Source organism: Naegleria lovaniensis (genome assembly GCF_003324165.1).
Source record: "Naegleria lovaniensis strain ATCC 30569 chromosome Unknown tig038, whole genome shotgun sequence".
Taxonomy (NCBI): domain Eukaryota; phylum Heterolobosea; class Eutetramitea; order Acrasida; family Naegleriidae; genus Naegleria; species Naegleria lovaniensis.
The window spans coordinates 244,681-272,345 of NW_025407860.1; the positions used below are offsets into that span (position 1 = coordinate 244,681).

The following is a 27,665-nucleotide window of genomic DNA, read 5'->3' on the forward strand; positions in this document are numbered from 1 at the left end:
CTTGTTAAAAAGATGCCATGAGTTGCAGTGAGTGCTTTTGGTTGACCTGTGGTTCTACATGTAAAGCCTATACTTGCCAAATCAGTGGGTTCAATAGTGTTGGTACAAAATTCCCTTTGGAAGACAAACGAATAACTTGTCTCCTTGTTTGAGTCCTTTCTTGGTGATCATCAAGGTTCTTTGTTTTAACTCTGGAAAGAACAAGCTTACTTCACGAATGATTTCCATTTATTATTGATAAACGTTATGGAAATGCTCCTGTTTCTACATTCATGCTCTCGTTTAAAGGCAGGTTGTCATACTATAAAACGATTTCCATGAGGACCTCAAGGACGACCCCAACAATAAAAAGAATGTAATGAATGTGATTAAAACATGGTTTATTTATCGCTTGGATTTGTCTCCATTTGCTTCTGCCTCACAAAAACTCTTGCTCTTGGATGGATCTTCTAATTGCGATGTCGTATGGCTTGTTGTGACATGAGATACTTGTATATTATTGCCATTATTATTCGCCATGTTATGATTGGGAATGGAATTGAGCATGTCTTGATGAATAGCCCTCGGATAACCAAAACCCGATATGGAATCCATACACGACGATTCAATACTGGTGCTTATGGATATATATTTCAATAAAGGCATCGTATTCGAGTGAGTGGGTACTATTCCAATCGGACGCGTGAGCGAATAATTTCTTGTGAACGTTAGGTTCTATTTTTTTTGCTGTAACTACTGAAAAACCTTAATCGTCTTGGAGATATCTCCTCTTCCTCAAAATTCCAAAAAAAGAACAATGAAGTGATGCCTTCGAGAGAAGGGAACATGTTTTTTCAAGAGGAGTCCTTCCAGAAACTCAAGTACTAGCGACTCGTAAAAGGAATGATGAACTCACCTCAGTTTCAGTTCTTTTTTAGAAGCAACACAAGATCAGTAACGTGTTGTTGTTGAATGTTGGTTTCTTTTCTCATTCATCATTGTAAATTCCATCTCAATTTCATCATCGGAGCAACAAAGATCAACTCTCTCTCAACAACAGTAAGACGTTGTTGGAATTATAACAGAGTGAATGGATGTCAGGGACAACAAATCATTCACCTTTCTTCATAGGCTCACACATGTTTCAAATACCAAGACCCAATTCATATCTATCCCAATCTGAGTCATTGCGGGTTTTGCCTCAACTCGTGTGAAGTTCCACATGTGTATTCCGATCTATTGGAAATTTGATCTGGCTCATGAAAAAACTCCTCTCTTGGTGATGGCTCTCCCTTCTCTGGACAGAAATAACATTCTCCATCCCTATTCGTTTCTTACTGGTTGAATCTTGACCTCTAATGTTGTACTTACTTCAACGTAGGCGTTTGTACAATGGCCCCTCCATCTGAAACAAAAAATGACAGAAAAACCTTTAAAAAAAGCAGCAGCACCAATTCAAAACCAGCCAAAACAAAAAAACATAACTTTGATCTTAAACGAAATACTTGATCCCGAGAGTATTCAGTTTGAGTTTAGCGAACACGAAAATCAACACATCTTGGCCCCAAACGAAAACCTTTCGGAGCAAGAAAAACATGCGAAAAAGATGAGAGAACTGGAGTTGCAGCAGAAGTATCTAGTAATGAAATATCAACAAAACGAAGAGCAAAGAAGGCAAATAGCACATCAAAACGAAGAACAAAGAAGGCAAATAGCACATGAAAACGAAGAGCAAAGAAAGCAAGAAAGGCATGCTTTAGAGATGGCACAGGTAAGTATAAGAGTAGTTGCTTTTTAGAGTTTTATTCCGTTGGCCAGTATATTACTTGCACTGAAATATTATCGTTTATGTGGGGTCTAGTATGGCCAAGTACATCTGCCAAAAACAGTCTACGTCGCTCTTCACGGGAGTTATATCTTGATAAGCGCGATAATCTTTATCCTCAACTTAAAAAGGTTCAATGAACCAGACGAGCATGGTTGGACCAGAAAAGCTCATTCGTGGTTTCTTGGCTCAATCACAAAAGAGAACACAGGGTTTCTACTTCCAATAATGGTAAATAAATTGTAAATAGTTGTGTTAAAAAGTAGTTGTGCTCTCTCTGTTGCCTGTTTTTGACCACGTATTATTGCATTTCATTACTTAAATTCGCCCTCTCACGAAGAGTTAATTACCATGATTAATAATTGTCGTCGTTTAAGAGTTGTCATTCATTACATGGCTGGAACTGGCTTGATTCAAAATCCATATCAAAACAATGGCAATGGTAATTTGTGTGTCACATGGTGAGCTAAAACTGGAATGAGCAACGTACCCCACCATACACAATCCAAAGTCAAATACCAATTCCTCCTTATAATGATTTTCCAGTGGTGATGGATTTTCATTATGAATGAACAATTAATTCATGGGACTCTGTATTCGATTCGAACAATGGCTTTATTGGGGCATTGGTCAATTGCCATTCAGAATCGAATGATGTGAAAAAACAGGTGATGTTGTTAGCGATGTTAGTGGTTTACAAGGTATGCAGCGAAACATAGTTCACACACAAAATGTAATTTCATATCAGCCGTATGAGAGTGTTGTTGGACACATGGAATGTATATTTGTGGTCGTCTTTTTTAACAAACGAATAGTGCAAAAGTTATGGATCATTGAGGAGGTAGTGAATTCCAAGAATGATTTTCTTGCCAATCTACAAGTTCTCTCAGAGGTGGTGTAAAAAGATCTTGTCTTGTTGACAGGGATTTCGATCAAACAGAACTCAACGAGGGGAGTGTTGAAGTCGTTCCCGTCATCTTAATCACCAACAATCATTGTTGGTTATAGTTATTGGCTTGTTTTTCTGTTGTCTCATTATTCGTCTTGTTAGATTGGAAGTGGTGCAATTGACCTGGTGTCTGTGTTGGGGCTTTTGACAATGAGCTACTCTGGCAAGCAGCTAGGAATGATTGAGGGTTTAATACTACTGCTCCGATTTGTTTGAAGACTTGAAGTCAAGCTAAGGGGCTTCCAAGTGGACTGGCCGTTAAAAACCATGAAGAGTGCACATCATTTGCTTTTTGAACAAGTTGGTTTTGGCTTTTGATGTTGCCTTTTGAGAAAAACATGCGAACTTGGATCCAGATTGTCTTGTCCCATTTTTTCATTAAGGGTTTCAGGAATTTTTCTGATAATGTCTTAAAATTCCTGAAAATTGAAGCGGGAGAAGTGTCGGGGGGAAAAGCTGGGAATTTTCAAGAATTTTACTCTGAAAATAACCTATTGTGGCCAAAAAGTTTTCTGTAAATTCTGAAAAATTCTTTCTGCGTGAATTTTGACCTACATGGTTCCATGTCCGCCACAATATCCATAAAGTTATGCGACTCCGCACATAATTTTGCGAACTGTTATGTAACGATGAACAAAAAAGATGTTTGAATCTTTGGTACGACTATGGCGTCACTCCATTTAAAGAAAAACGAATTTATAGATTCCCCTTGTGCTACCATTACCCCTCACGCTTTGAAAAAAAAGATATTCTCTCCCTTACCTTAACGAAATCCACAAACCATGGGTTCCTGTGCGAGCATCTCTGTATCAACCGCTTTGTCATCATTTTCAGGTTCCGAAGAAGTCTCTCAGGAGTATTCCGAGTTGAAGAAATTTAAATTCCCTTCAAAATGCAAACCACGGAAAAACATTATGCATACCAAGCCGTTGACCCCTCCAAAGAATTCCATAAACAACCATATGATCAATACCACCAATACCTCTGTAAATATGATCGTATCTTCGACAACCTCTTCACTGTTTTCCATGTGCGAACATTATTTGGAATTAGCCTTGTCCACTGCTCTGGAATGTACATGTATGGAAAATCTTTGTAAACCCAATTCCCAACTCGTGTTGGACTCGATTGATTCCATTCAAGATCCTTTTGATTCTGAACTGTGTGAATTTGGTTTTGCTGAGCCACATTTTGAACATGATTTGAAAGAAGAATTGTTGAGAATGGAAAAAGTTTCAGAAAATAGATGTATCAATAAGAGCTATGTGGAGTCTCAACATGGTTGCTGCAGACGACCTCCATACTTGATACGAAACCAGAAATGTTCTCCCCAAACGACCCCTTTCATTGTTGTGTCAAAAATTGAAAAACTTCAAAACTCCACAAGTCGTTATGCCAATCGTTTGCATGCACCACAGGAGAGTTTTTTATGTCCCGTAGATGCTTTGCGATAGGAAAAATCCTTGCAAACTGTCAAATTCGAAATACACATTTATTTTTATAGAAAAAAATGTCGTATTTTGCAAATAAACCTTCGACGATTATTGAATCAAAATTGTATTTAGGTAGGTCGTGTGGATCATTACTTTCTCATGAATTGTTATTGAAATACAAATCGGAATGGTTCATGATTCATACAACAACTTTTTAACTTGTCTATCGGAACGTGTTTGCAATGATGACCTATCTCATGAACAAACTTATTGTTCACAATTGACCTTCTCCTATATATATTTATTCTTGTCATCATCATTTGGTATATTTATTTCATCATTTTATATTATTAATATTACATACTTTGGTTATAATTATTTCCAATATTTAGGAGCATTTGGACATGCACGCAGATGGCCAGGTCTTGAAAAATTAAATATTAAAGGAGTTATCAATTGTACCTCAGAAATTCCAAATTATTTTGAAAAACACGACGGAATGTGTTATTTGAGAGTGGAAGTGGACGATCGATCGCAACAAAATATTTCGAAATATTTTGATGAAACATTTCAATTTATTGAGCAAATGAATGAACAAAATAAGGCAGTGTTGGTACATTGTAAGTGGTTGGTTACTCTGATTTTCGAATCACATCGGTGGATATTTGGAATGATCATGACCATTTGAAAAATAATTATTTGGGGAATTGAATTTTAATTTTTAATAATTTTTTTGAATTACCAAAATAGGCGCTGCTGGAATTTCACGAAGCTCAACCATATGCATTGCGTATTTGATGCGAAAATTTAATATTACACTTCGAGAAGGTTTGTTTATTTGCTGTGAAACAAATTATTCAATTTCCAATAATATTTCAAAAATACTTATCACCAGCCTTTTTCATCGTTAAAAAAGCTAGGTTAGTAATTCTCTTTCAACGATTCCATGTGTTCATGCTGTGAACTTAATACAGGTCTACGGTGTTACCGAATGAAGGATTTTTCAAACAATTACTCGAACTGGAAAAACAATTGCGAGGAAGTAACAGTTTTGCAGAGAATGATTATTACACACTCAATGAAATGAGTATGATGTATATTGGCAATTTTGAGAAGAATGAATTGAATACAGGGTTGTTACTACAATAAAGACAAGATCTTTCATCCATTTAATTTGAGGATCCAAATCTCAATTGTTTCCATCCAAGGCGTACTTTCAGTCCAAAATTTCCTAAATGTTTAACAAGTAGAGTCAAAACTCGTCACCGTGAGTGTTGCATACTCCTTTGACATTATCAGAGAATAATTTTCCTCGCATTCAATTTTTTAATTTTCCATGTCTCATTCTTTTCATGAGCAGCAATGAGTCATAGAGTTCAAGACCATCTCATTGGCTTGTTTCATCATTCAATCCCAATAACATGGAAATCGCTTGTTTCCGAGTCTGTGAGCAGTTGATAATACATTCTGCAAGTTCTGAAGGTAAATAATGTTGTTTCTTATCCATGCTGGATGATGATTCCGTTTTCAGTTGGTCATCATCATGTGGTTGCAAAAATAATAATTGATTCTTCTTTTTCATTTCATTACTATTTTTTAATTCCGGATTTAACAATGTATTGGTTTGATGGTGATTACAACACAAGGTAAAGCAAACAGAGAGATTGGAAATGGTCGGAATTGATAAATTCGACGTGATGATATTTTGGTGTTGTTGTTGATGCATTTTTTTCTTTGTTTTGAGAATAAAATTTTTAATTATCACAATTTTCTATCAGAATGATTTACAGTTGCATTTTATTAGCTTAATAAATACAATAAATCCAGAGACGATGTCTGAACGACTGACATTTACCATAATTGTCAGTGGTGTTAAGGTCATGAAATTTTATGTTTGGCAAATGTACATAAAAGACCTCATCTGTTGAACTTGCAGTTTACCAGATTGCAAAATATTTTCATGCATCACTCCTTTTCAAATTCGAACGTTTCACACAATCTACAGGTCTCTTCCTGTTCCCAACTTTTTTTCAAATGGATCTCCAGAAAGAGATTCTTTTTCAACCTTGGTTCCTTTCATCCTATTTTCTAACTTGTCTAAACATGGAAAGAAAATATCATGCGAACGAACCAGAAACATGTGTCTTTCAAGAATCTCAAAACACCAAAAAAAGAAACTTTCAAAAAAAAAAATTCCAACGAACAACATCCTCTCGTCTATTGTACCAAAGCTTTCTCATAGATTATTTATTGCAAGCTCAACGTGTATTTGTGGATATCCGAAAAACTTGTTTCTCTCACCGAGTATTGGTCTTTTCATAATAGCATTTGTATCATCATTCAACAGTTTTTTAATAACTTCCGAACCTATAAAAACACCTACAAATTTGATGAAACAACTTTCGGATCAAGAGCTCTTGCTCTATTTTACCAAATTCAAACGTGAAATTAAACCCAAAGATCATACATGCCTCTTTACAACCTATAAAGATTGTTTTAGCGGTAAAGAAGCCATTCGTGTATTGAGTTCACTCTTTAATTTGAATACGAGTGATGCCATGAATTTGGGTAATCAAATGATTTTGAAAAAACTCTTTATTCATAGTATTCATGAATCTACTGAATTATTGGATAAGAAGAAGGAGTTTTATAGGTTTACAAATTTTAGAAGATGTTCAAAGAGATTGAGTATTTTGGACATGTCTCAATTTACTTCAAATTTGGATGAAAATTATCGAAAGCTCATTGAAGAGGAACGACAGAAAAACGAAAGAATTGGAGACATTCGGATTTTACTCGATGATGTCTATCAAGCTGAGCATTCTGGAAGTAGTAGTAGCATCAACAACCACAACAACAATTTCACAAGTGGCTCTCCGCGAGGTGGTATTAACAATCATTCCTCTTCATCAAACATTGCTGCAGACGACAATGATTCTTCAAGTTCTAGTTCTGATAATTCCTCTCCGTTGTCATCACTTGCAAAGAAATTCAGCTTACCATTGAAAATGAAGAAGAGTCCTTCAATTCCTTCCTCGTTGGCATCATCATCACCACCGCTGAGTAATTCTTTGGAAAGTCACATGTCAACACCGTTGAAGAGGTCACCACGAGGTCAAAACGGTTTCACAACAAGTATCAATTATAATAACGGTCAAGGTTCCGATGCAGCCCACCAGAAATCTTCGAGTGCGAGGATTTATTTTCCCGAAAGCGTCCCGTTAGGCTCAATGAATATGTTGAACCAACAACCCTCATGCGAACAGTGAGCGGTTTAAAGGCAACCGAAGACCTGGCATGTGACACCAAGAATGCATCACCTATGACATGCAAAGCAGGTCGCTCTCCATCTGCTCATGATTTGGAATTGAAACTAAGTTTAGAGGATGTTGATATTTATATGGAACGTTTTGCTAGTATTGATGATGTATTGAAGGTAAGTGTTGAAGTCTCTTTCTAAATGGTGTTGTTGAACGTGACACTTGTGTGTTACAATACCAATTATACAGCACCCAAAAGCTTGTACCATACTGACACAATTTGCTGTCGATGAATATGCAGAAGAATCAATTTTCTTTTGGAAAGAATGGAAGGCTTATCGAAAAGAAGCTCGAATGAGTAAGAAAGTTGAAATGGCTGTGAATATTTTCAATGTATATGTCAATCCTGAAGGTACGTTGAGTGAACTTCTCGTTGACAATCAATTTATCATGTTGCTTCAATTTAAAATACTCGTTCAGGTCCTCTTGCCCTTAATATTAATAAGAAATTAATTGATGAATGTCGAAAGACGTATTTAAACGCCGATGATGATTGTTTTGATGATATTGGTAAAGAGGTAAAACGAATTTTAACAGACCTGTTTGAACGATTAAAATTGGGTCTCCAAAAGCAGAAAAATCAAGAGCTTAATCTCATTAATAGCAAGAATTTAAGTAGCACCGATCTTGTCGTGTAGCACGTGACTTGTGCATACAACATTGTCGACAATAAAAAACAATTTTGACTTCTTTCGGCCACACATTTTGTAGTAATAGATATAGATATCAATTAAATTTTTTCTTTTCAACAATGAATTTAGGAACATCAAAGATGAAACAAGTTTGTTTGACACAATTTATTTCTTTTTGAATTTCTTTGAATACTCTTGTACTATCTCCTCAAACGACTTGTTGGCCATGGCAGGGTCACTCTTAAACACATTCATCCATTCTCCAAACGATCGATTCACTTTACTCTCTTCGTTCAGCTTCTCTTCTATCTTCTGAGTGCCTCCCATTTCAACAATGGCTTGTGACAATGCTCGGAAAGCAAAATCAGCATCATGACCAAGCTGACCCATGATTTGTGCATATTGTGGATTTTCTTCAACAGCTCTGTTAAATTGTTCATAGGTAATACCAAACTCCTTTTCAATGGCTTTTTCAAGCTCACTGTCACTAGGCAAGAACATGTCCATAGTAGGTGCTCGTGGTGTGTATGATCTCCTTCTTTTTCTTGACGATAGTTTGGCAAATTTATCCTTATTTTCGTGGACAAGCTCTTGAAGTCGTCTTAATTCTGATTCTGTGAAATTTTCAACGTCCAACTTGTTTGGATTCACTTGCCGCATGAGTCTGCTTAATAAAATCTCTTCTGTTGTGGCTTCTTCTTCATACGTTTCGCCACTCTCCAAGTCTTTCATGTATTGAGTCATTATCTCTTCATCAATGTCATCTTCAGTGTCACCTATCAACTCAGCTTTGGGTAATTTAGCATTGGATTTTTTGTTTTCTTCGCTGATGTCTTCGCTCTTGATAGGTTCATACATGACATCCTGCTCGACAATTCTCTTTTTTCGTTCCACTCGACCTGTGGATGGATCATATTCAAATTTGGCGTCCATCTGTCCTTTTGCAAGCACAACTCTATTCAGCTGAGTGATACGATCAAGAATTTGATCTGCTTTTCGATCTTTTTTCTTTTTTTGATTTTTCAATAATTCTTCCTTAATTTCGAATAATCGGTTCACTGCTGTAAGAGGAGTAGCATTACTTTGGCCAGTTTCTAACGTTGCCAATGCCTTGTCAAAACTGTTATATTTCTTTAACAAGAACTCTTTCACTTCGGTATCGTCATTGTATGATTTTGGAGCATGAGGATCATGATAGGCCTCAATGAAAAATTCAGAAATCTCCTGCTCCTCTTCTTCTCGAGATTTTGGATAATCCACTTTCCGCAGGTAAACTTCATTTCTAAAATAGTGATAGGCTGAGAAGGCATCATCAGGAACCTTAATTCTTTCAAAATCTTCAGGTGTGTCATATTCCATTTTTTCCTCATCGACGTCACCAGGTTCTTCTTCATCATGTTCCACCTCAGAGAAATTTTCAATAGTTGACTTTTTCGAAGCCTGATAATACATTCTTCGCTCAGTTTTTACATAATCAATCTTTCCATCCTTTTTTCGAAAAACATCTTTCTTCTCATCGTTATTCACTGATCCCATTTCAGTAAATTTAACCATTTGTTGAACGTCTTTCATTGTTGGTGGATTGTCCTTTAAGTGAGAATAATCCGTTCGCTTGAATATGTCTTCTCGTTCTCCTCGAGGTACATGATCTGCAAGTCGGTTAAAGAAAGGAATTGGTTTGCCATGAATTAAATACTGCTCTGCTTCGTCCAATAAATCTGAAAAACTGAAATCTTTCATTTCTCCTGGAATTGTATCATTCAAAAAAGACTCATCATGAGAACGAGACATGACTCGTTCTTCCTTTTCCATTTTCTTCATCCATGATTCAAAATCTTGCTCATTAACGTCATCAAAAGTACCGCTTTCATATTCTTGTTTTTCATCTGGGGTCATCATTTCGGGGTCTATATATGTTTTGGTGTAGAACCGACCATCTTTTGTCTTTTTAAATCCATCTTCTTTCATTCTCACTTCCTGTTTTGCAAAATCAAGCATCTTTAGTAAGGGATCATTCTCTACTCCACTCTTTTTCAATGCAAGTACATTCCGAGAAAATTCTCTTCTATGATCCGACTGTTGATGATGATGAACCAGTACAGAAGAAGAGGTCGGTATATTTGTATGAATGAAACAAGTATGATGATGATAATTCTTGCTAAAAGAAAATATAGATTTTAACCGTGTGGTGATGCTAGTGGACGAGTCCGATATGGGCAGTACATTCCGAGTGCAGAAACGAAAGGATGATAATTGTTTGCTGTTGGCATTTCGAGCAACGAATTTTTGCATTTTTTTTGATTGAATTCAACGAAATTATCTTCAGTGAAGAAAGAGATGAAGGGATAATAAGAGTGTGAAGTGTTCGGGTTTTCAAAGGATGTTTTCATTGAGGTTATGGTGTTTTGTTGGATACATTGGAATGTTGAAGAAATGAAATTTTGCTCTGACTTGAATTGTTCATCAAAATATTTGAAAAAAATGTCTTCGCAACTTCTCAAACAACAACTCTTGAAAAAGTTAAAAGCCAAGGCTACTGCTGCTACTTCTTCACGTGAAGAAGAAGAAGAGGATCATGTTCCAGCAACAACAGAATTATCCAACAAGAAGCAGACTAACACAACCACTTCGGAACAGGCCTCTTCCGTTAAAAAGAGAAAATTAGAAAAGAATAAAACCCGTGATGATGAGGCTGTTTCCAAAACAACAAGTAACAACAGCAATAATAATAATGGAGCAACCCTGAAATCAGACTCATTAGAAACCTCCTCTTCTACCATACAAGAAGATTACTATTCCGAGTACGGATATTCTCTCAAAGACACTTCCGTAGCTCATCATCAAGAGAATGACCAAGTAGTATCTACGACTAGTTCCTTCCTAACGAACATTTCCATCTCTAAACTCAAACTTTGTGAGCCTTTACAACAAGCCTTTGATCATGGCGAAGAATCGGGATTATCCTTTCAATATCTAACTCCTATCCAGGCTCGTTCTATTCCTATTGCATTGGCTGGAAAGGATTTACTGGCACAAGCCAAAACTGGAAGTGGAAAAACATTAGCCTTCCTATTGCCATGCTTGGAATTGTTATATCGAGCTGAGTTTAAACCTAGAAATGGAACGGGAGTGATTGTATTGAGTCCAACGAGAGAATTGGCAATACAGACCTATGCAGTTTGTAAGTCCTTAATGACCTTTATGAAACAAACTCATGCCTTGTTGATTGGTGGACAATCAAAACATCAAGAGGCTGAAAAGTTGGTCAAGGGCGCAAATATTGTGATTGCCACTCCGGGTCGATTGTTGGATCATTTACTTCATACGAAGGGTTTTCTAGTCACGAATTTGATTACCTTGGTGTTGGATGAAGCAGATCGAATGTTGGATGATGGTTTTGAGGATGAATTGAAAGCCATTGTCAAGTTATTACCATCGAAGGGAAGACAAACATTGTTGTTCAGCGCAACACAAACAACAAAGGTTGCCGATATTGCTCGAGTGAGTATTAAGAGAGATCCTGTTTTTGTTGGAATTGAGGACTTGAATTCTGCAAGTGTTGCTAGTCCTGAAGAAGGAGTGGATAAGGAAGAATATTCGACAGCACAAAATTTGGAACAAGGTTATGTGGTGGTTCCAGCAGCTGAAAAATTCGTCTTGTTATACTCATTTCTCAAAAAGACAATGGCCACAGCTAGTGCAGGAAAGAAGGGAAAGAAAATTATTGTCTTTATGAGTAGTTGTGCTGCTGTGAAATACTTTTCAGAATTATTGAACTATATTAACGTCACTGTGACAGCTCTTCATGGAAAAATGAAGCAAAACAAGCGAACACAGGCCTTTTTCAATTTTTGCAATGCAGAGAGTGGAATTTTATTGAGTACTGACGTTGCAGCAAGAGGATTGGACATTCCAAAAGTAGATTGGATTATTCAATACGATCCACCTGAAGCACCAAAGGAATACATTCATCGTGTGGGTCGTACGGCAAGAGCAGGCAATGTAGGTCGTGCCCTTTTGCTCTTATTACCCTCTGAAACAGGTTTCTTAAAGTATTTGAGTGAGGCAAACATTCCACTCAATGAATTAGATTTCCCACGTTCTAAAATGTCAAATATTCAAGATCAACTCGAAAAGATTATTTCCTCCAATTATTATTTATTCAAGAATGCAGAAGAAGCATTCAAAGGTTTCATCAAATCGTATGCCTCACATCCATTGAAAGACATTTTCTCATTCCAATTATTGGATGTAGCTGGAGTGACCAAGTCTTTTGGACTCAAGAATACTCCATACGTGGATTTGAAACAATTAGAAGTTGGAGCTGCTTCAGCCATTGAACAAAAGAAGAAATCAGAGACGAAATGGATCAAGGGTGCTGTTCAACAAAAGAAGAAGGAAGAGAAGAAGAAGAAGAAGAGAAAATTAGAAGAAGAAGAATAAATGAGCGGAAGAGCAAATTGACACAATTTTATGAATGTCATGAACGTTCAGTTGTTAATAATAACTGAGAGACATATGCATGTCATATGAGCATCATGAAAGGTTGTGTTGGAAATGTACACGATTCACACTCATGTTGAGGACATTTTGTGTGAATAATTGTCCTCCGCCATCGTTTGTTTCAAGAGAGTTCGAGAGGACACAAGATCTCCAAAGCCAGCGATAAAAAAAAATGAAAACTCCCTCGCGCAAGTATTGGCTCATAGTTGCCTCGAAAGATCATGTTTCTCGCGGAATGGAACTTGGCATTGCTCAAGCATGTCATGGAAAATGTACTCCTCTTTCGAAAATGAAAGCAGGTGATCGAATTGTATTCTATTCTCCAAAATTGAAATTTGAAGGCACTTCAAGTAAAACCAATAATCAATGTCATTCGTTCACAGCGTTGGCCACAGTTTCCCAACAGGATGAACCTTATCAAGTGACCATGAGTGACGATTTTAAACCATGGAGAATTAAGGTAGAATTTGATATGGATGTGAAACAACAAGTTCATGTGAAAACATTGTTGGATGATTTGGATTTTATCACCAATAAGAAGAGTTGGGGCATGTCATTCCGGAATGGACATCGATCGATTAGTTATGAAGATTTTCATAAAATTGAGAGGGCCATGAAATTCAATAACGAATCACAGAATGAATAGTTGTATATATAAATATACTACTTCAATAGTCTCAAATCTATGAATGGTGATTACCTCTTATTGAAACAAACACTTCTTCTTCTTCTTCTTGTTATTTGACTTGTATGTTGAATCTTTAGCAATACAGATTGCCTTAATGATCAACTCATCCAATAATTCCAATCCCTCTCCCGTCTTTGAGCTCGTCTCAATATATCCAATGCATCCAGTTCTTTGTGCCATCAACTCTCCTTGTTTCACAGTTATTGGCATTTCCTCATGTTCCATCAATAACGATTTCACAAACATTACATCCATTCTCAAATCTGATTTTGTTCCAATGAGAAGAATTGGTGTTTGGGGACAATGATGACGAACTTCTGGAACCCATTTATCGGAAATACTGAAGAGAGAGTTCTTACAGGCAATACTAAAAGTCACAAAGAAGAGATCGGTTCCAGGATAATTCAGAGGTCGAAGCGTACGACAATATTCGTCAGGACATTGTGTATCCCATAGACCAATGGAAATGTTGGGAATGAAAGGACTGGAATAACTGTAAGCGTCAAGGACTGTGGGAATGTATTCGGTTGGGAATTGTTTAGTGACGTGTGTGATTAAGAGACCTTTTCCAAATTTGGTCATAAACACAGATTCATGGTAATAGATATAATAGGTTATATGAATTACATATTGAATGGTTTTTAAAAATTTGTATCATGTCTCATAATATACAGAATATACATTATATACTTGTATTACTTACTTGTCTTTCCTGTGGATCCATCTCCCACAATTACCAATTTAATACTACTACTACTTGGTTGTGAACCTAATGTGTTGTGAACACCATGTTTGGGATATTGCAAAATTTCTTCCAAGGTGTAAAACGACTTGTTGAATTCATCATTCCATTTCACCTTTTCAATCCATTCACTTGTCAATTTTTTAGAATTCTTTTCAGCCTTACTTTCAAACTCTTTAAATAGTTGAACTAATCCTTGTTTGTAATTTGATGTACGTTTGAGCAAGTCATCAAATTTTATGGAATGTAATGCACTTTTTCTTGTTGAATGATGATGATATTTAAAAGCTTTGTCTTTCAAGTCTGAAATTTGTTTCATGTAATTCACTTTCCAGAATTGATCTTCTTCAGTGAGTTGACAAATTCGTAACTTCTTGTTCACTAATTGCAATCTCATCAAATCCACACATTTCAAATACGAAAGAATATGTCTATAAATGTCATCATTGAACATGGAATCGAATTGTTTGTAGTTGAATTCTTTGTGAGCCAAGTACTTGTCTTTGTTTTGAGGAGTGGCATTGACAGATAAGTTGCTTGTTTCTTCTGTTGTTTCTGACATACAGAAATGGATATCAGAGATTTGATTCGTTCCTCCAAACACAAAATATGAAAAAATTCCATTTTCTTCAAAACCAGTGGTTGTGTGAAAAACTGGAAATGCCTCAAATCGAGTGTCATCATTAGCAGCAGCTTCATTGAGTTCTTTAAATAATGACGATGAGGTGGCAAGAACATGATGATCCTTTTGAGAAACTTTTTTCCAAGTCTTTTCATTCAATTCCAAAGAATAACAATCGGAAAAGTGAACTTGATGATTACATCCACCAATCATGTAAATTTTCTTATTGTTTCGATGGTTAGAGGTTTCTAGAATACAGGAATGACCAAATCGATGTACATTTTCATCACTGGAATCAATCCTTTCATATTCAACAACAAGATTTGAAGTAGGATCATTTAAAGTCATGTCACTGGTCATTCGTGGTGACAAGGTTGATAACTTGATCTTGATAAAATCCTTCGTCAAGACATTTCGAGTTGATATTCCACCAATGATATACCAATCTCCAGTCTCTTCGTCTAACACTCCAGCATGATAACATCTACCACTCACTCCGTGTGGATGATCATTGGCATTTGACAGTTTCAAAGAAATGCTCTTCCATTCAAAAGTTTTCAAATTCAACTCAAACATTTCATTACTCGCATGAATAATATCATTATTTTTAACAAATCCACCAAACACAAACATGGATTCTCCATAAACCACACTCACATGGCCACATCTTGGTGAAATTAATTGTGAATTCTTACAAGTGATTTCTTTCCAACTTGATGATGAAAAAGTCCAAACATCATGTAACATTGAATCATTATTTGATTTACCTCCGAAAAGAATCATTTCATCATCATTAGAATTATTATTTACATGATTCAACTTTTGGGAATTTTGCTTCGAGACCAGTGTGTGAAAACTTCTAGCACTTGGAATGTTTTGTGAATTATTATTATTATTATCATGTGATTTGGTTAAATTGGTGAATTCTAAAGTGAAAGTATTGAGTTGGATGAGATCATTGATCAACACGAGGGAATTTGAATGGGTATCGGATTTTTGAAGACCACCAAAGAGGTAAATGTTATGGTTGTGAAAGAGAGCAGAGTGACCGAAACGAGCTGAGAGAGTGGAAGATGGGTTTTGTGGTGATGACATTTTGTGACAGGTTGACATGTTGTGACAGATCCAAGTCGCGACTTGTGGTCAAGTCAACACATCAAAGTTAGGTGAGAGACAACAATTACGTCATGGAATCGTTGACAATGTCGTAATTTGGCGTAGGGTTGTTGGTGTTGATTTGAATTTAGTTTTTTCACAACAATTCCATAACCTAACATGGTGAATGAACGATTCAATAAAGTCACTCGACTCAAGTAAGGATAATTCTGATAGGTTTCAATTCCTAGTGTTGGAAATCCCTTAATCCATGAAAGAGATAAATTAACAAGGTGTCTTTTTGTCTCATCGTCATGATCGAATGTCTTGATTGAGAGAATCTTCACTCTGGAGACATGTCCAATAAACATGATGGGTAATTCTTGATTGATTTCAAGTAATGAAGAAAAGCTGTTATGAGCATTAATATTACTACTACTTCTACTACTACTACTAGCATTTACATTAAGAGAGGACATGTACAACAAGACATTGAAACTTTCCAAATAATCTCCTGAAATGCAAGGATCAATGGTTGGATGACAGATCATCATTGGTCCTTGGAGTCTATCAAGATCAATCTCATATCCTCTATATAGATTCAGAGATACTAACTCGCCAGCCTCTAAATGGGTCATTGGAATGTTGTAACTCGCCATTGTATAATTTGTGTCACATAATCTTTCACTATGGAGTTGGAACAATAAAATTTGACATTTTCTCGTAGAGAGCCTGAAATTACTTTTCCAGTGAGTATGGTTCCAAAACCATACATGGAGTATGTTCTGTAATGTACGATTCGAAGAGGACCATTTGGATTCCAATGTTTTGGTTTTGTTAAATTCTTTAGACATTCATGTAGAGTCAATATTGTTGACTTGTTCAAAGTTTTTTCATCTTGTTCCTTCTACTACTGTTACCACCACTAGTATCAAGTGAGGATGATATATTTTCAATATTTTCATTTTGAGTGACAGATAGTGGAATGAAATGTTCATCTTTTCAAAGGAATAGCAACATGTTGCAAGAGTTTCATTTTTGTTCCATACATTTGAAAAACTCTTCAGAGTAACCAATTAAATCCATCTTGTTTACAACGAATATGATATCTTTGATATTACCAGCAGACAAGACAAGTTGAAGTGGTTCAATCACTGTTCGTTTCCAAGTGTCTTTAAAATTGGATGAATAATGTTGTTCCAAATAACTTTTCCAATCATGTTGAAAATTAAAACAATCAATCATGAATATAATTCCATCAGAAAATCCTAAACCTTTCATGATCGTTTGTTGAAATCGTCTTGCTCTGATTGGTGGCAGATCCAATAAATTAAAAATTAAATGTTCATTCCAATAATCATTCGTAAAAGTTGGAAAGCGATAAAAGGGATCAAAGTTTGACGTTCTTTCATTGGAACATAATCTCTCAATGCCAATATTGGTATATAGAGACCATTGGTGTCTTGTAAATGAGTTTGAAATTGTTCCCAATTCATTTCTGAGACTTGATTGGTTGGAATTTCATAGCTTCCGAATAATAACCTTCGCATTAGAGAGGTCTTTCCACAACGATCGGGACCAACAAGAGCGAGTGTGTATTGTGGTTTTCTTGGTCCTTGATCATGGTGTGGTGGTGGTGGGTTTTGCATTTTTTTGTTGCGCCTTTGCATTCAGCTGACAGACACTTTTTGGCTATCAATAATTTCAAAAATTTTGTTGCAATCATTTCCAATGGTGGGTTGTAAGAATATTTTATTACAGGAGTCCCAAGAAGTGGAGGAGTTAACCTCAAACACGATTAGAACAAAGTATCAATAAAACTAGCGTGGTGGAACAAATGAAGAATGTTAATTTTCAAATTCAATGAATAAATGAATTCTGTCACAACATGATCAACATGTTTATTACAGCGTCATGTGTTATGTAACAATAATTCATTCCATAGTTGACAATTAAAGACATAATCCACAATTATTATTATTTATCCGAAGAGGAAGATGCACTTGATGTCTTCTTCAAAGGAGGTTCCAAACTCGAAGATGTAGCAGATGTAGTAGGGAAGGGAGGCGGATTTAGTGACCAAGGAGCAAAAGGGTTGGAGGGAAGTGGGAATAAGCCTGAGGCGGGCATTGGTCCCATTGGATGACCATGACTCAATGTACCCATGGGAGCCAAAGGCATTGGATTCATGGGATTCATTGGGTTCATTGGAAACAATGGGTTAGGCATGGGAGTAGGGTGAGTGTTAGGATGGGGTGGAGAGTGTTCTTCATCCTCTTTGAGAATTTTGAGGACTTGTTCCTCAAGCAGCACCAATTCATTGGACTTTCTATTGTAGGCACATTGATAGAAAAACCTATGGTCGCTTTCAAGCCATTTTCTGTCAGCGTCTGACAATTGTGCTGGATCCACAAACTTGGCATAACACTTTCCATTCACATGTGACATGGGTACAATGTGCATATCGAAAGAAACAAATACCTCCTTCTCTGGTGGTAAATCATGATTCTTTCTGGATTTTGTTGTTATGGTCCCTTGCTCAATATCGCATGAAAAGCCCTGTAAATCACTCCATCTATAGAAAAACTGTCCAATGAATCGAATATTTCCGGATTTTGTTTGAAGTAAATTGATCACTTTGAGAATCCAGTATTTTTCAATGGGTTTTCTGTCGTCATGAGCGTCATCCTTGTCTTGCTTGTCATTTTCGATAGGCTCTCCATTTTCTCCAGTCTCCCATGGAGAGACAAGGACTAGATCGGCTACCTTATACACAACTCCATCTTTGAATATTTGTGAATAAAAAACGTCACCGCTTGGATTAATACCAATGGGTTCACTCATCCAAGTCATTCCCATTTGAGGGATCATTGGGGGATATAGGGCAAGGTTAGGATCTACAGTTGGAGGTATGGAAGGATACATTGAGCTAGGATGATTTAGTCCAGGATGAGGATTTGGGAACATGGAAAGAAACGGATACATCATGTTCATATCATTCATGGAAGGCCATTGAGTACCATGTGCTCCGCCATTCTGTTCATATGGATTCACTTGAGGATATTGTGCTAGAGTGGTAGCGTCAGATTCTTCAATTTCATCCTTCTTTCGCTTCTTTTGTGAAGTTCCATTCTTTTTGGATGATTTCTTGGCAGATGGCTGTTTGGGTGATGAGCAAGAGTTTGAGGCGGTAAATTTGGAAAATTCAACTCTAGTGGTTGTTGTACATGCTTTGGTAATAACCTTAATTGTGGGATTAAGAGGAAATGGTTGATTTAAATATTTTGTGATATTTGCATCCTTTTTCACAAAGGTTTTGAACTCGGGAGAAAAAATGGTGAAATGCTGGTCAGCAGGACAGTCCATGGGAGCATACTTGACACACAGGCGGAATGGCATGTACTGAAATCGTTTCGAACAGTACAAGCTATTAATTCCAAATCGAACCACAATTTCCTCGTCCGATGGTCTATGAACACTAGAAATTGTAACAGTGGCCTTTTCCTCACTCTTCTTAGTTTGTCCCTTCTTTTTTGATGATGTAGACGTTGTTGTTGCGGACGATGATGATGCTTGTTTCTTTTTCTTTGCATTCTGTTTTGACGATGATGTGGTAATGTTGGTAGGAGTTGATGGCGTGTTTGGTTCATCTGTAAAAACAGGAATACGATCATTGTATCCCATCACTAGATATAGTTCAAGGCCTTCCATAATCTTGGCTTGATGTTTTCCAGAAAAAAGTTTTTCGCTACACAAAATGCGAGCGTCATACTTGTGCTTCCATGTGAGCGTGTAGAGAACTTCCGGAAATTGGTCTGTGTATGTTGAATTCCTAGAACCCTTCACAAAGAGTTTAAGACTATAGTTAGAAGCGTTCATGTCATGAATTTGTTGGTGAATTTGTTCCGATGATGAAATCAGATTTTGTGGTGGTATTAGTTGAAACAATTGGGTATTATCTTCAATTAAGTGCTCCATTTGTGGAATACAATACTGCTTCCAATCCAAACGAGTGCAAACTGTAAAACAATCCGTTACATAGGCTTCATAAACGATCGGTAATTGGTGTTTGATAGCATAATTGATCCTGTCCAAATCATGATTGTTAGAATTAGAGAGAATAATAATATTGACCTTGTCTGACACTGTATCAAAAAACATTCCTCCATTAGATAATATCTTGTACTTTAAATCTTCTAAATGAGGATCTAAAAGAGCTTGTGAGAAGCAAATGAAAAACCCGTCAAATATCTTCTCCTGTAGTCCGAGTTGTGTATTGTTGTAAATATCGTTGGCAGCCTCCGCGACCGATATCATGAGCTGTTGTTCTTCAGATGGGATGTGGTCAGTAGTACTAATGGCAGGGTGGTTGTTAATATGATGATGCTGAAGCGAAACAGCTGGCGCTTCGGATGAGGTACCATCAAATCCAAATGATGAAGAAGTATCTGATGTTGTGTCTTCATCAATTTGTTCATCATCTTGATACTTGGCAAGGCTCATGTTGATTCAACTAAAGTATACAAGCAGAAATATATACTTGTTGCTTTCTCTATGATGGTGTTGTGTGTTCAATGATTAATCCCAATAAAAAGTATATTGATGTTGGTACAATCAATCGGGCTTTGAATGAAAGGCTACCCGATATTTTGCAACGTCGTTTGTCCAACAACTTTCACGTTGGTGGCTACTATAAGTAATGATTCCTCCTAAATGCTCGGAAAACCTAGAGCACCAACTTGTGTAAATAATTTTGGGAGAGTTAGTCGAGAGTGTGTTCAACGACGAAGAGGCGCGAAGAATTGCTCAACGAGAGAGTTGTTGGGAATTTTTTTGTTTGTTTTATTGAAAAAATTGGAAAACCACGCACTCACCACTCCAATGACTTGTCTTGTGTTGACTTTTTCATGACAGAGGTTGTATCAACGATGTGATTCTGAACAGCATCATAGCTAGTAACGGCAGAAGAGACATTAGACTCTCCAACACTCGTACTGCTCAAAGTGGCAGCTTGAACCTCATTTTGTTTTCCTCTGTTGGGTCTTGACTGACCATCTGAATAGAGAGCTAGTCGAGCGGTTCCCTTATTTAATCCTTCAAGGAAAACACAAGCACGACACAATTCTTGACTACTAATATATCCACATCGAATGCATTTGGTGAGAGTTCGCTTCTTCATTGCACTTTCATGTTCCTCATCATCATGAACAGTTTCATTCTTGTGAAAACGAAATTGCTCGGCTGACTTGACAATATCAATAATTGTTTGAGGTCTTAATTGTTCCAAATCCTTGATGAGTTCTCTTGCATGCCCTCTATATGCATTTGGTGAATAGGAACATTCTGTGCTGAAATAATCTAATTTCTTAAAGTAGGCATAGAGGACAATTTCTTTTTGATAGGTATATTTGAATGGTTTAGCACGTGGAATGTTGAAACCTCCGTCGTCGTGTGTAATAATATCAACACAGCGTTGCAATCGTCCAATGTCTCCTCGCAAAATGTTCATCAAAACAGTCTCTGCAATGTCATCGGCATTATGTCCAGTAACCATCTTGTCCACACGCAATTGCTCACAACCACGATCCAAAGCCTGTCGTCGGAATACTCCACAAAAAGTACAATTATTTTTGAGACCAATTTGTTGAACAATTTCATCCATGGACCATCCATATAATTCTTTATATCCAAGAATTTTTAATGGTATTTGATATTGGTCTCTATTCCGCTTTACAGTCTCCAAACTATCATCCCGATATCCTTTGATACCTTCATCAATACTCAATAAATATAAATCCAATCCGTATCCATGTCTATCATTCAAGACCTTCATCACATGAGCCAGTACCGTCGAATCCTTTCCTCCACTTGCAGCAATGGCAACTTTATCTCCGGGTTTAAATAAATGATTGGAAACTATCGTCTCATGAATTTCATTCTCAAACAACTCAAAGAAACATTCCCGACAAATCATGGCTCCATTCTTGGGTCGTTTGAGAGCAGCGTTTCTAGAATTGCACTGAACACAGAGTTTGGGCATTTTTTTTATTTTTTTTTTCTAAATTGCACTGTCTGCCTTTGCTTACTGAAAAGAGTGGCGAAGATCTACATTACATTTTATTTCATCAACGACCCTGAAATGAATATTGTTGACCACAGTCAGATTAGATATTTTCTTCCTTATTTCCAAAAAGTGAAACTCTTCCTTTAAATGTGGATTCTATTTGTTGGATCATCGTACGACTTAAAACATTGCAAGATAAATCGAGAGCTGTCAATTGCTTCCAATAGGGACTTGCTATAAGTGCTTTTACACCTTTATCTGACAAGTTATTATTTTCCAAACTGAGAGTAGTGAGCTTGGGAAAATTTGAAGACTTTGCAAATTCGATTAATTGTTTGTCTCCAAGAAAGTTTACATCCAAATTCAACCCAGTTAAATTCTCTAGATATTCACTATCACATAAATATGAAAAAGCATAGTCTATGTAGTTGAAAGACAGTCCAAGATATGTTAGATTTGAAAATGTAGAGCTGTTGGCAATGTACTCAATGCCATCGCTTCCAATGTCATTGTCAGATAATTGAAGACTGGTCAAGTTTGAAAGATATTCTGATTTTGCAAGTCGTTTCATACTCAATGGGCCGAGATTATTCCAATCCAAGTTGAGAATTTTTAAATTCTTTAAATGAGGACATTTAGCAAGATAAGACTCCCTTCTCACCGATATTATTTCTTTTTAGATTCAATTCTGTCAAGTTTGTTAAGACTGATTCGCCTCTCACCAGAATTTTAATTCCTGAATTTCCAATTTCGTTTCCTAATAAATCAAGGCAAGTGACGTTGTTGAGATAGGAACACTTCATCACAGATTCCAATGTTTCCAGATCAATAACAGAGTTAGAAAAATCCAACACGGTAGGCATTCTCTGAGCAACATGTAACCATTGTTTAGAAATTCTCACACACGTTTTAAAAATCAAATGAACATTTAAATATTCCAAAATGTGGAAAATCATATCATCCGCTAGTAATAGCGAATCCATCATCATAATGGTCGTTTTTTGAACTTTACTGCTCTGAAGATTTTCATCTTGATGAATCATGGTTTTCTGTAATGATTCCTCTTCATCATCATCATCAATAACAACCTGATGATTAATTTCAGAACCTTCTTCCCGATTGCGTTTCATTTTGGAGTAGCAGAGAGTTTTTTTTTAAGACTTTACAAAAGAGGGAAAAAAATTCCCTTTTAAAGAGCTCCTGTAAAGCTTTTTATGCGTATTAAGCTCATAGAATGATCCATGAGATCAATTGTGTGTGGCACTTTAGTTGATTACGTTTAGAATCTTTGGGATTGTCAATTCAGTTTCATTACAAAAGAGGGAAAAAAATGAAACCAGAGGTGCATTCACTTCCGGAAGACCCTCCGAACTACTACATTTCTCTCTCCGATATTGCTCATCCATCGATTGTACAATCTTATTTAAATTTGGATCGTATTATGGAAGAAATACACGGATCATGGTTTGTGGGAGATTGTACAAAATTTAGGCTTGCGAGTTATTTGCATCAAATCATGTTATTTCTGCTCATGAAGAGTGAACCTCTGATCAAGTTGAGAAATGAAAATTTCAGAAAAGTTATGCATGAATATGCTGTACAGCGAGTGATAGAAATGGATGAAAAGTATGTCAGGATGTTAGTACTTGAAAATCAATATTCATCTGAAACACCAAACGACAAAGAACCAATATCGAAGAATCAAGTTCTAATGACGAGTCCAAATTTTGAAGCTATGACCTCGTCTCGCCAATATTTTAATATTCTGATCGATCATTTCTTTCCAGGAGAGTTATCAACTTTTGCAAAACAAGAAGCACACAAATTGACCCAATCCTCAACTGGTGTTACTCATTTGCAAAAGTTTTTGAACCACTACTTTACAAGTTCGGAGTTTGGAGATATCAATGGAGAACTTGATGAAGCATTTTGCTGCTCTCTCTTACTTTTGCTGGAATACTTGTCAGCTGAAGTGTTAGAGCTGGCTCTCAATCAGACAAAAACGATACAATCGAATATCATAACATTGGCGAATGTCGCCAAGGGCATTGAACAAGACGAAGAGTTGAGAAGTTTAATGCATTTAAGAGCTATTGGATATTTATCAACAGCTTTCGAGTCATTGGATGATTTTACATGTTACTACGATGACGCCACAGGAGGCGCTCCACCCTTAACAATGAAAGCAGATGTTGAACAAAAAGAGGAAGCAGAAACACTTGTTATTGAGGAACCATCTTTAAAAAAGAGAAAGCTGGAAGAGGACTTTAATAATTTCTCTCAACTACCTCCAGAGCTTCATGAAGAAATTGTAAAACATTTTTACCCTCTGCCCAAACTACTGGACAAGCGGTTGGTATGTAAACGATGGAATTATTATATTGTAAGAAATGCGGAAATATGGAAATACTTGTGTGCTCACACACTTCAAGAAGAGAATATCTTTGCAAGCAATTTTAAAAACATGACTCTACATGAGATTTTTTCATCAATAAGCTCATATCCATTCTATTCGAGTCCATTTGGACATTTCGTTCAAATTCATGACTTGCGGAATTTTCTAGAAATTTACAACTTGAAGGTGAGATTTCACATGCAGCTGTTCCAAGACCTCACATCACCAAAGCTTTTTCAAGGCGAAGAAACTTGTAACTTGTGTGACTCTATTATTCGGTCAATGCAAAAGAATATTACTTTTGGAGTTACGAGTTGTTGTGTTTCAAATTATGAGTTTCCATATGATAACAAGGCTCTATTCGCTGAAACGAAACTGTTCGGACTGCCGTATGTGCCTCAACAGTTTGAAACACCAGAAAATCATTTCTTTCTTGGTCAAATTAACTGTGAACAACTGAAATCAAAAGGACTCATTTCATTGAATAGAAACATGCCATTGAAAGGAATGTTATATTTCTTTACCTCATGTAATGCATGTAAAGTATTCTATAACGAAGAGATTGGAGACTGGACTCCACTTCAACCGTTGCGACCATATGTGCCCGTTCCTTGGACCTATCGTCTTACTAATATTTGCGATTCCATGCTCATTCTCAATGACAATGCGTGTAGGAAGTCTCTCACTCCTATGCTTGAATATTTTGACGATGCTTGTCCCATTGCCAGCATTCCAAATGTGCTTTCAATTAGAAAGCAAAACGCTGTCGTGATTGGTCTGACGGTTAACGATGCAACGAAAAGTACAAACGATGTTATTTTATGGAGATCTCGTCACAAAATCCAAAATGTAATCGTGACTATAATGATCAGTGAAGAGGATTTGAAGTTGAGAAGTTTTGACAAATGTTGGATGATGGAAGAGAAAGATCTCCAAGACATTGAAGAAGAAAAAGTAGATCCTTCCTACGGTAATGAATAGTGACATGATTGTTTATTCATTGACAGCCATTCTTATTTCCGTTGTGAATGTTTTTCCAAAAATTCGGCATGTTTTTCTAATTCCTTAGTCAGCTTTTTAATGGCCGACTTGGAGAGAGGTTGACCTTCTTGATCATGAGTTGGAATACCAGACTCATTGAACTGTGAATAGTTCTTGTTGGCATGTTGAGGCATTTGTTTAAAATATTGTTCGAGTGGAATGGTCAATTTGAATTCAACTTCTTGTTGGCGTTGAGCGAGTTGTTGTTGATGTTGTTCGTTGTGTTGTGGCTTTTCTGACTGCATACCATCCAAACACTGTTCCTTCTCCGACTTGACAGTCACATCATATCTCCACATACTTTTTTCAGAACTTCTGTCATCAATTCGAATACCAAGCTCTTTCAATTTCTTGTCTCTCAACTCATCAATGATATGTAAAATATTGGTTGGTTTTGGCTCAGAGTTGAGAGCTTCTTTTCGTACCTGAGCTCTAAACTCTACCAAGAGGGCAATAATTTTGCTTGCGAATGGATGTTTGGAAATTTCCTCATCACTCTCAGTTTCACCAGTAAAATCTTGTCGAGCTGTCATTCCTAACCTAAGTCCAAACATGTTCAAAATTCCAACAATATAATGACTTGTATTTTCCAATAAATCCAATGCAAGAAGGTCTTTGGATGATTTTGAAAAGAAGAGAGTATTGGTCATGTTAATAATTGTGGAAATGTGATCCATCACGAGTGGAGTATTAAAATCGTCACAAATTGCCTCATGAATGGCTTGTTTCAATTCCATAAATTGGAGAGTATATTCCTTCAGGTCGGTGTCCCATTTTCTTGACTTGTTTATACCCTTCTCAATATTCTCCTCATGTTCCTTTCGATAGAAGGCAACATTGTGTAAAAAATCGTGAATTCTCTTTTCATAACGGATTGCACCTTCGATAGCATCTTGACTATAATCCACAGTTTCGTTATACTTGTGAAGAAGGCAAAATAGCCGAAATTGGTCTGCTGTATATTTTTCTAAATATTCTCGAATGGTTATAAAGTTCTTGAGAGATTTTGACATTTTCAGTCCATGAATATGCAAGTGACCAACATGAATAAAGTAGTTGCACCAATTGGTACGTTTCGAGGAGCAAAATTGATGATGATGGCAAGCTTCACTCTGAGCAATTTCATTGTTATGATGAGGGAAGGCAAGATCAATTCCTCCAGAGTGAATATCTAGTGTTGCAAATTTTCCATCTTCCAAATTGTGTTTTGTGTCATTTCTGAAAACACTATCAATCATGGCTGAACATTCAATGTGCCACCCTGGCCTTCCAAATCCCCATTTACTTTCCCATCCCATGAATTCTCTTGAGGTAAATTTCCATAACGCAAAATCTCGAGGATCTTTCTTCTCATCTCGAAATTCAATGTGTTCTTGTTGAATAGATTCTTCTTGATTGGTGTTGGGAGCAAGTTTTCCATAGACGTGATCACTGTTTTCAAATTTTTGGGAATCAAAATAAATTCCTCCGTTTTTGGTAAGGTATGTAAATCCATTGCGCTCCATCTGTTCAATAAACAATTTAATTTCTTCGATATGCTCTGTGACTCTTGTATAGACTGCAGGTTGTGTGACATTGAGTCGTTTCATGTCAGTAATAAAATCACGTTCGTATTTGAGAGAAATTTCTGATGGCTTCTTGTGCAACTCGGCAGCTCTTTTCAAAATTTTATCATCCACATCTGTAATTCCCATCACATAATATACTTGATATTGAAAATAATTGGTTAAAATTCGATAAATAACATCCAGACAGACGTAATTACGAGCATGTCCAAGATGTGAAGCGTCGTAGACAGTAGGTCCACAAGAATACCAATAAATGGGAGGCGTGGATAATACTGTTGTTGTTGAATCCTTCTTAATATTTTCCGAATTTTCAGAATTATGGTTTCTCTTTGCAATCACGAATGGTACTTTGGTTTTTGAAAGAGAGTTATAAATTGTTATAGGAGTGCTCACTGTTCCATGATGATTGGTACCATCTCGTTCCGAGTTGTTGCCATTGTTGCAGCTTGGATCAAACCATTTGATTTTCTTGTCCAGTCCCGACGACGATGATGAAAATTCGGAATTTTCAGCAACAAACTGAATATGATTCGTGTTATAAAATTTAATAGAATTCCGAGTTGAATGAAAACCTCTTGTTGAAAGAGTGAGATTATTATTGAAATAAAGATGACAGAGGTTATCTTGATAAAATTTTAAAAAGCCTCTCCGTAATTGGTAATGTTGAAACATTTTTTCAAGTGGATCCAATTCTTTGCAATTCAATTTCTGGGTGGTCTTGGCAAACGTTAAGGTGCTAAAACAATCATTGATACTGTGGGAAAACAGTAATGTGTTGAGGAGAGTTGAGATAGATTGTGACAATAACA

General features: G+C 36.5%; 17 protein-coding genes across 17 annotated transcripts; 7 read left to right on the forward strand and 10 right to left on the reverse strand.

The window, feature by feature from the left end:
• Positions 1-1,396: 1,396 nt before the first annotated feature.
• C9374_009350 (uncharacterized protein) lies at positions 1,397-1,944 on the forward strand (the record flags this gene model as incomplete). Its single annotated transcript, XM_044699528.1, has 2 exons — positions 1,397-1,750; positions 1,798-1,944. The coding sequence occupies 2 exons, from the start codon at positions 1,397-1,399 to the stop codon at positions 1,942-1,944; spliced, it is 501 nt and encodes a 166-aa protein (XP_044544701.1).
• A 1,771-nt stretch (positions 1,945-3,715) lies between these two features.
• C9374_009351 (uncharacterized protein) lies at positions 3,716-4,207 on the forward strand (the record flags this gene model as incomplete). The annotated part of the gene is made up of 1 exon (XM_044699529.1): positions 3,716-4,207. The coding sequence occupies one exon, from the start codon at positions 3,716-3,718 to the stop codon at positions 4,205-4,207; it is 492 nt and encodes a 163-aa protein (XP_044544702.1).
• A 56-nt stretch (positions 4,208-4,263) lies between these two features.
• On the forward strand, positions 4,264-5,335 carry C9374_009352 (uncharacterized protein; the record flags this gene model as incomplete). The annotated part of the gene is made up of 5 exons (XM_044699530.1): positions 4,264-4,318; positions 4,579-4,806; positions 4,937-5,014; positions 5,082-5,106; positions 5,161-5,335. The coding sequence occupies 5 exons, from the start codon at positions 4,264-4,266 to the stop codon at positions 5,333-5,335; spliced, it is 561 nt and encodes a 186-aa protein (XP_044544703.1).
• Positions 5,336-5,573: 238 nt separating this feature from the next.
• On the reverse strand, positions 5,574-5,912 carry C9374_009353 (uncharacterized protein; the record flags this gene model as incomplete). The annotated part of the gene is made up of 1 exon (XM_044699531.1): positions 5,574-5,912. One exon carries the CDS (start codon positions 5,910-5,912, stop codon positions 5,574-5,576), a length of 339 nt encoding a protein of 112 aa, XP_044544704.1.
• A 664-nt stretch (positions 5,913-6,576) lies between these two features.
• Positions 6,577-8,144, forward strand: C9374_009354 (uncharacterized protein; the record flags this gene model as incomplete). The annotated part of the gene is made up of 4 exons (XM_044699532.1): positions 6,577-7,249; positions 7,453-7,622; positions 7,696-7,858; positions 7,927-8,144. 4 exons carry the CDS (start codon positions 6,577-6,579, stop codon positions 8,142-8,144), a joined length of 1,224 nt encoding a protein of 407 aa, XP_044544705.1.
• A 159-nt stretch (positions 8,145-8,303) lies between these two features.
• C9374_009355 (uncharacterized protein) lies at positions 8,304-10,430 on the reverse strand (the record flags this gene model as incomplete). The annotated part of the gene is made up of 1 exon (XM_044699533.1): positions 8,304-10,430. One exon carries the CDS (start codon positions 10,428-10,430, stop codon positions 8,304-8,306), a length of 2,127 nt encoding a protein of 708 aa, XP_044544706.1.
• A 189-nt stretch (positions 10,431-10,619) lies between these two features.
• Positions 10,620-12,581, forward strand: C9374_009356 (uncharacterized protein; the record flags this gene model as incomplete). The annotated part of the gene is made up of 1 exon (XM_044699534.1): positions 10,620-12,581. The coding sequence occupies one exon, from the start codon at positions 10,620-10,622 to the stop codon at positions 12,579-12,581; it is 1,962 nt and encodes a 653-aa protein (XP_044544707.1).
• A 232-nt stretch (positions 12,582-12,813) lies between these two features.
• C9374_009357 (uncharacterized protein) lies at positions 12,814-13,287 on the forward strand (the record flags this gene model as incomplete). Its single annotated transcript, XM_044699535.1, has 1 exon — positions 12,814-13,287. The coding sequence occupies one exon, from the start codon at positions 12,814-12,816 to the stop codon at positions 13,285-13,287; it is 474 nt and encodes a 157-aa protein (XP_044544708.1).
• Positions 13,288-13,344: 57 nt separating this feature from the next.
• C9374_009358 (uncharacterized protein) lies at positions 13,345-15,788 on the reverse strand (the record flags this gene model as incomplete). Its single annotated transcript, XM_044699536.1, has 2 exons — positions 13,345-13,892; positions 14,033-15,788. 2 exons carry the CDS (start codon positions 15,786-15,788, stop codon positions 13,345-13,347), a joined length of 2,304 nt encoding a protein of 767 aa, XP_044544709.1.
• Positions 15,789-15,841: 53 nt separating this feature from the next.
• C9374_009359 (uncharacterized protein) lies at positions 15,842-16,447 on the reverse strand (the record flags this gene model as incomplete). Its single annotated transcript, XM_044699537.1, has 1 exon — positions 15,842-16,447. One exon carries the CDS (start codon positions 16,445-16,447, stop codon positions 15,842-15,844), a length of 606 nt encoding a protein of 201 aa, XP_044544710.1.
• A 678-nt stretch (positions 16,448-17,125) lies between these two features.
• C9374_009360 (uncharacterized protein) lies at positions 17,126-17,437 on the reverse strand (the record flags this gene model as incomplete). Its single annotated transcript, XM_044699539.1, has 1 exon — positions 17,126-17,437. One exon carries the CDS (start codon positions 17,435-17,437, stop codon positions 17,126-17,128), a length of 312 nt encoding a protein of 103 aa, XP_044544711.1.
• Positions 17,438-17,765: 328 nt separating this feature from the next.
• Positions 17,766-20,291, reverse strand: C9374_009361 (uncharacterized protein; the record flags this gene model as incomplete). The annotated part of the gene is made up of 1 exon (XM_044699540.1): positions 17,766-20,291. One exon carries the CDS (start codon positions 20,289-20,291, stop codon positions 17,766-17,768), a length of 2,526 nt encoding a protein of 841 aa, XP_044544712.1.
• A 367-nt stretch (positions 20,292-20,658) lies between these two features.
• Positions 20,659-21,828, reverse strand: C9374_009362 (uncharacterized protein; the record flags this gene model as incomplete). The annotated part of the gene is made up of 1 exon (XM_044699541.1): positions 20,659-21,828. The coding sequence occupies one exon, from the start codon at positions 21,826-21,828 to the stop codon at positions 20,659-20,661; it is 1,170 nt and encodes a 389-aa protein (XP_044544713.1).
• Positions 21,829-21,952: 124 nt separating this feature from the next.
• On the reverse strand, positions 21,953-22,423 carry C9374_009363 (uncharacterized protein; the record flags this gene model as incomplete). Its single annotated transcript, XM_044699542.1, has 1 exon — positions 21,953-22,423. The coding sequence occupies one exon, from the start codon at positions 22,421-22,423 to the stop codon at positions 21,953-21,955; it is 471 nt and encodes a 156-aa protein (XP_044544714.1).
• A 64-nt stretch (positions 22,424-22,487) lies between these two features.
• On the reverse strand, positions 22,488-22,982 carry C9374_009364 (uncharacterized protein; the record flags this gene model as incomplete). The annotated part of the gene is made up of 1 exon (XM_044699543.1): positions 22,488-22,982. One exon carries the CDS (start codon positions 22,980-22,982, stop codon positions 22,488-22,490), a length of 495 nt encoding a protein of 164 aa, XP_044544715.1.
• Positions 22,983-23,182: 200 nt separating this feature from the next.
• C9374_009365 (uncharacterized protein) lies at positions 23,183-25,228 on the forward strand (the record flags this gene model as incomplete). The annotated part of the gene is made up of 1 exon (XM_044699544.1): positions 23,183-25,228. The coding sequence occupies one exon, from the start codon at positions 23,183-23,185 to the stop codon at positions 25,226-25,228; it is 2,046 nt and encodes a 681-aa protein (XP_044544716.1).
• A 32-nt stretch (positions 25,229-25,260) lies between these two features.
• On the reverse strand, positions 25,261-27,528 carry C9374_009366 (uncharacterized protein; the record flags this gene model as incomplete). Its single annotated transcript, XM_044699545.1, has 1 exon — positions 25,261-27,528. One exon carries the CDS (start codon positions 27,526-27,528, stop codon positions 25,261-25,263), a length of 2,268 nt encoding a protein of 755 aa, XP_044544717.1.
• Positions 27,529-27,665: the final 137 nt, after the last annotated feature.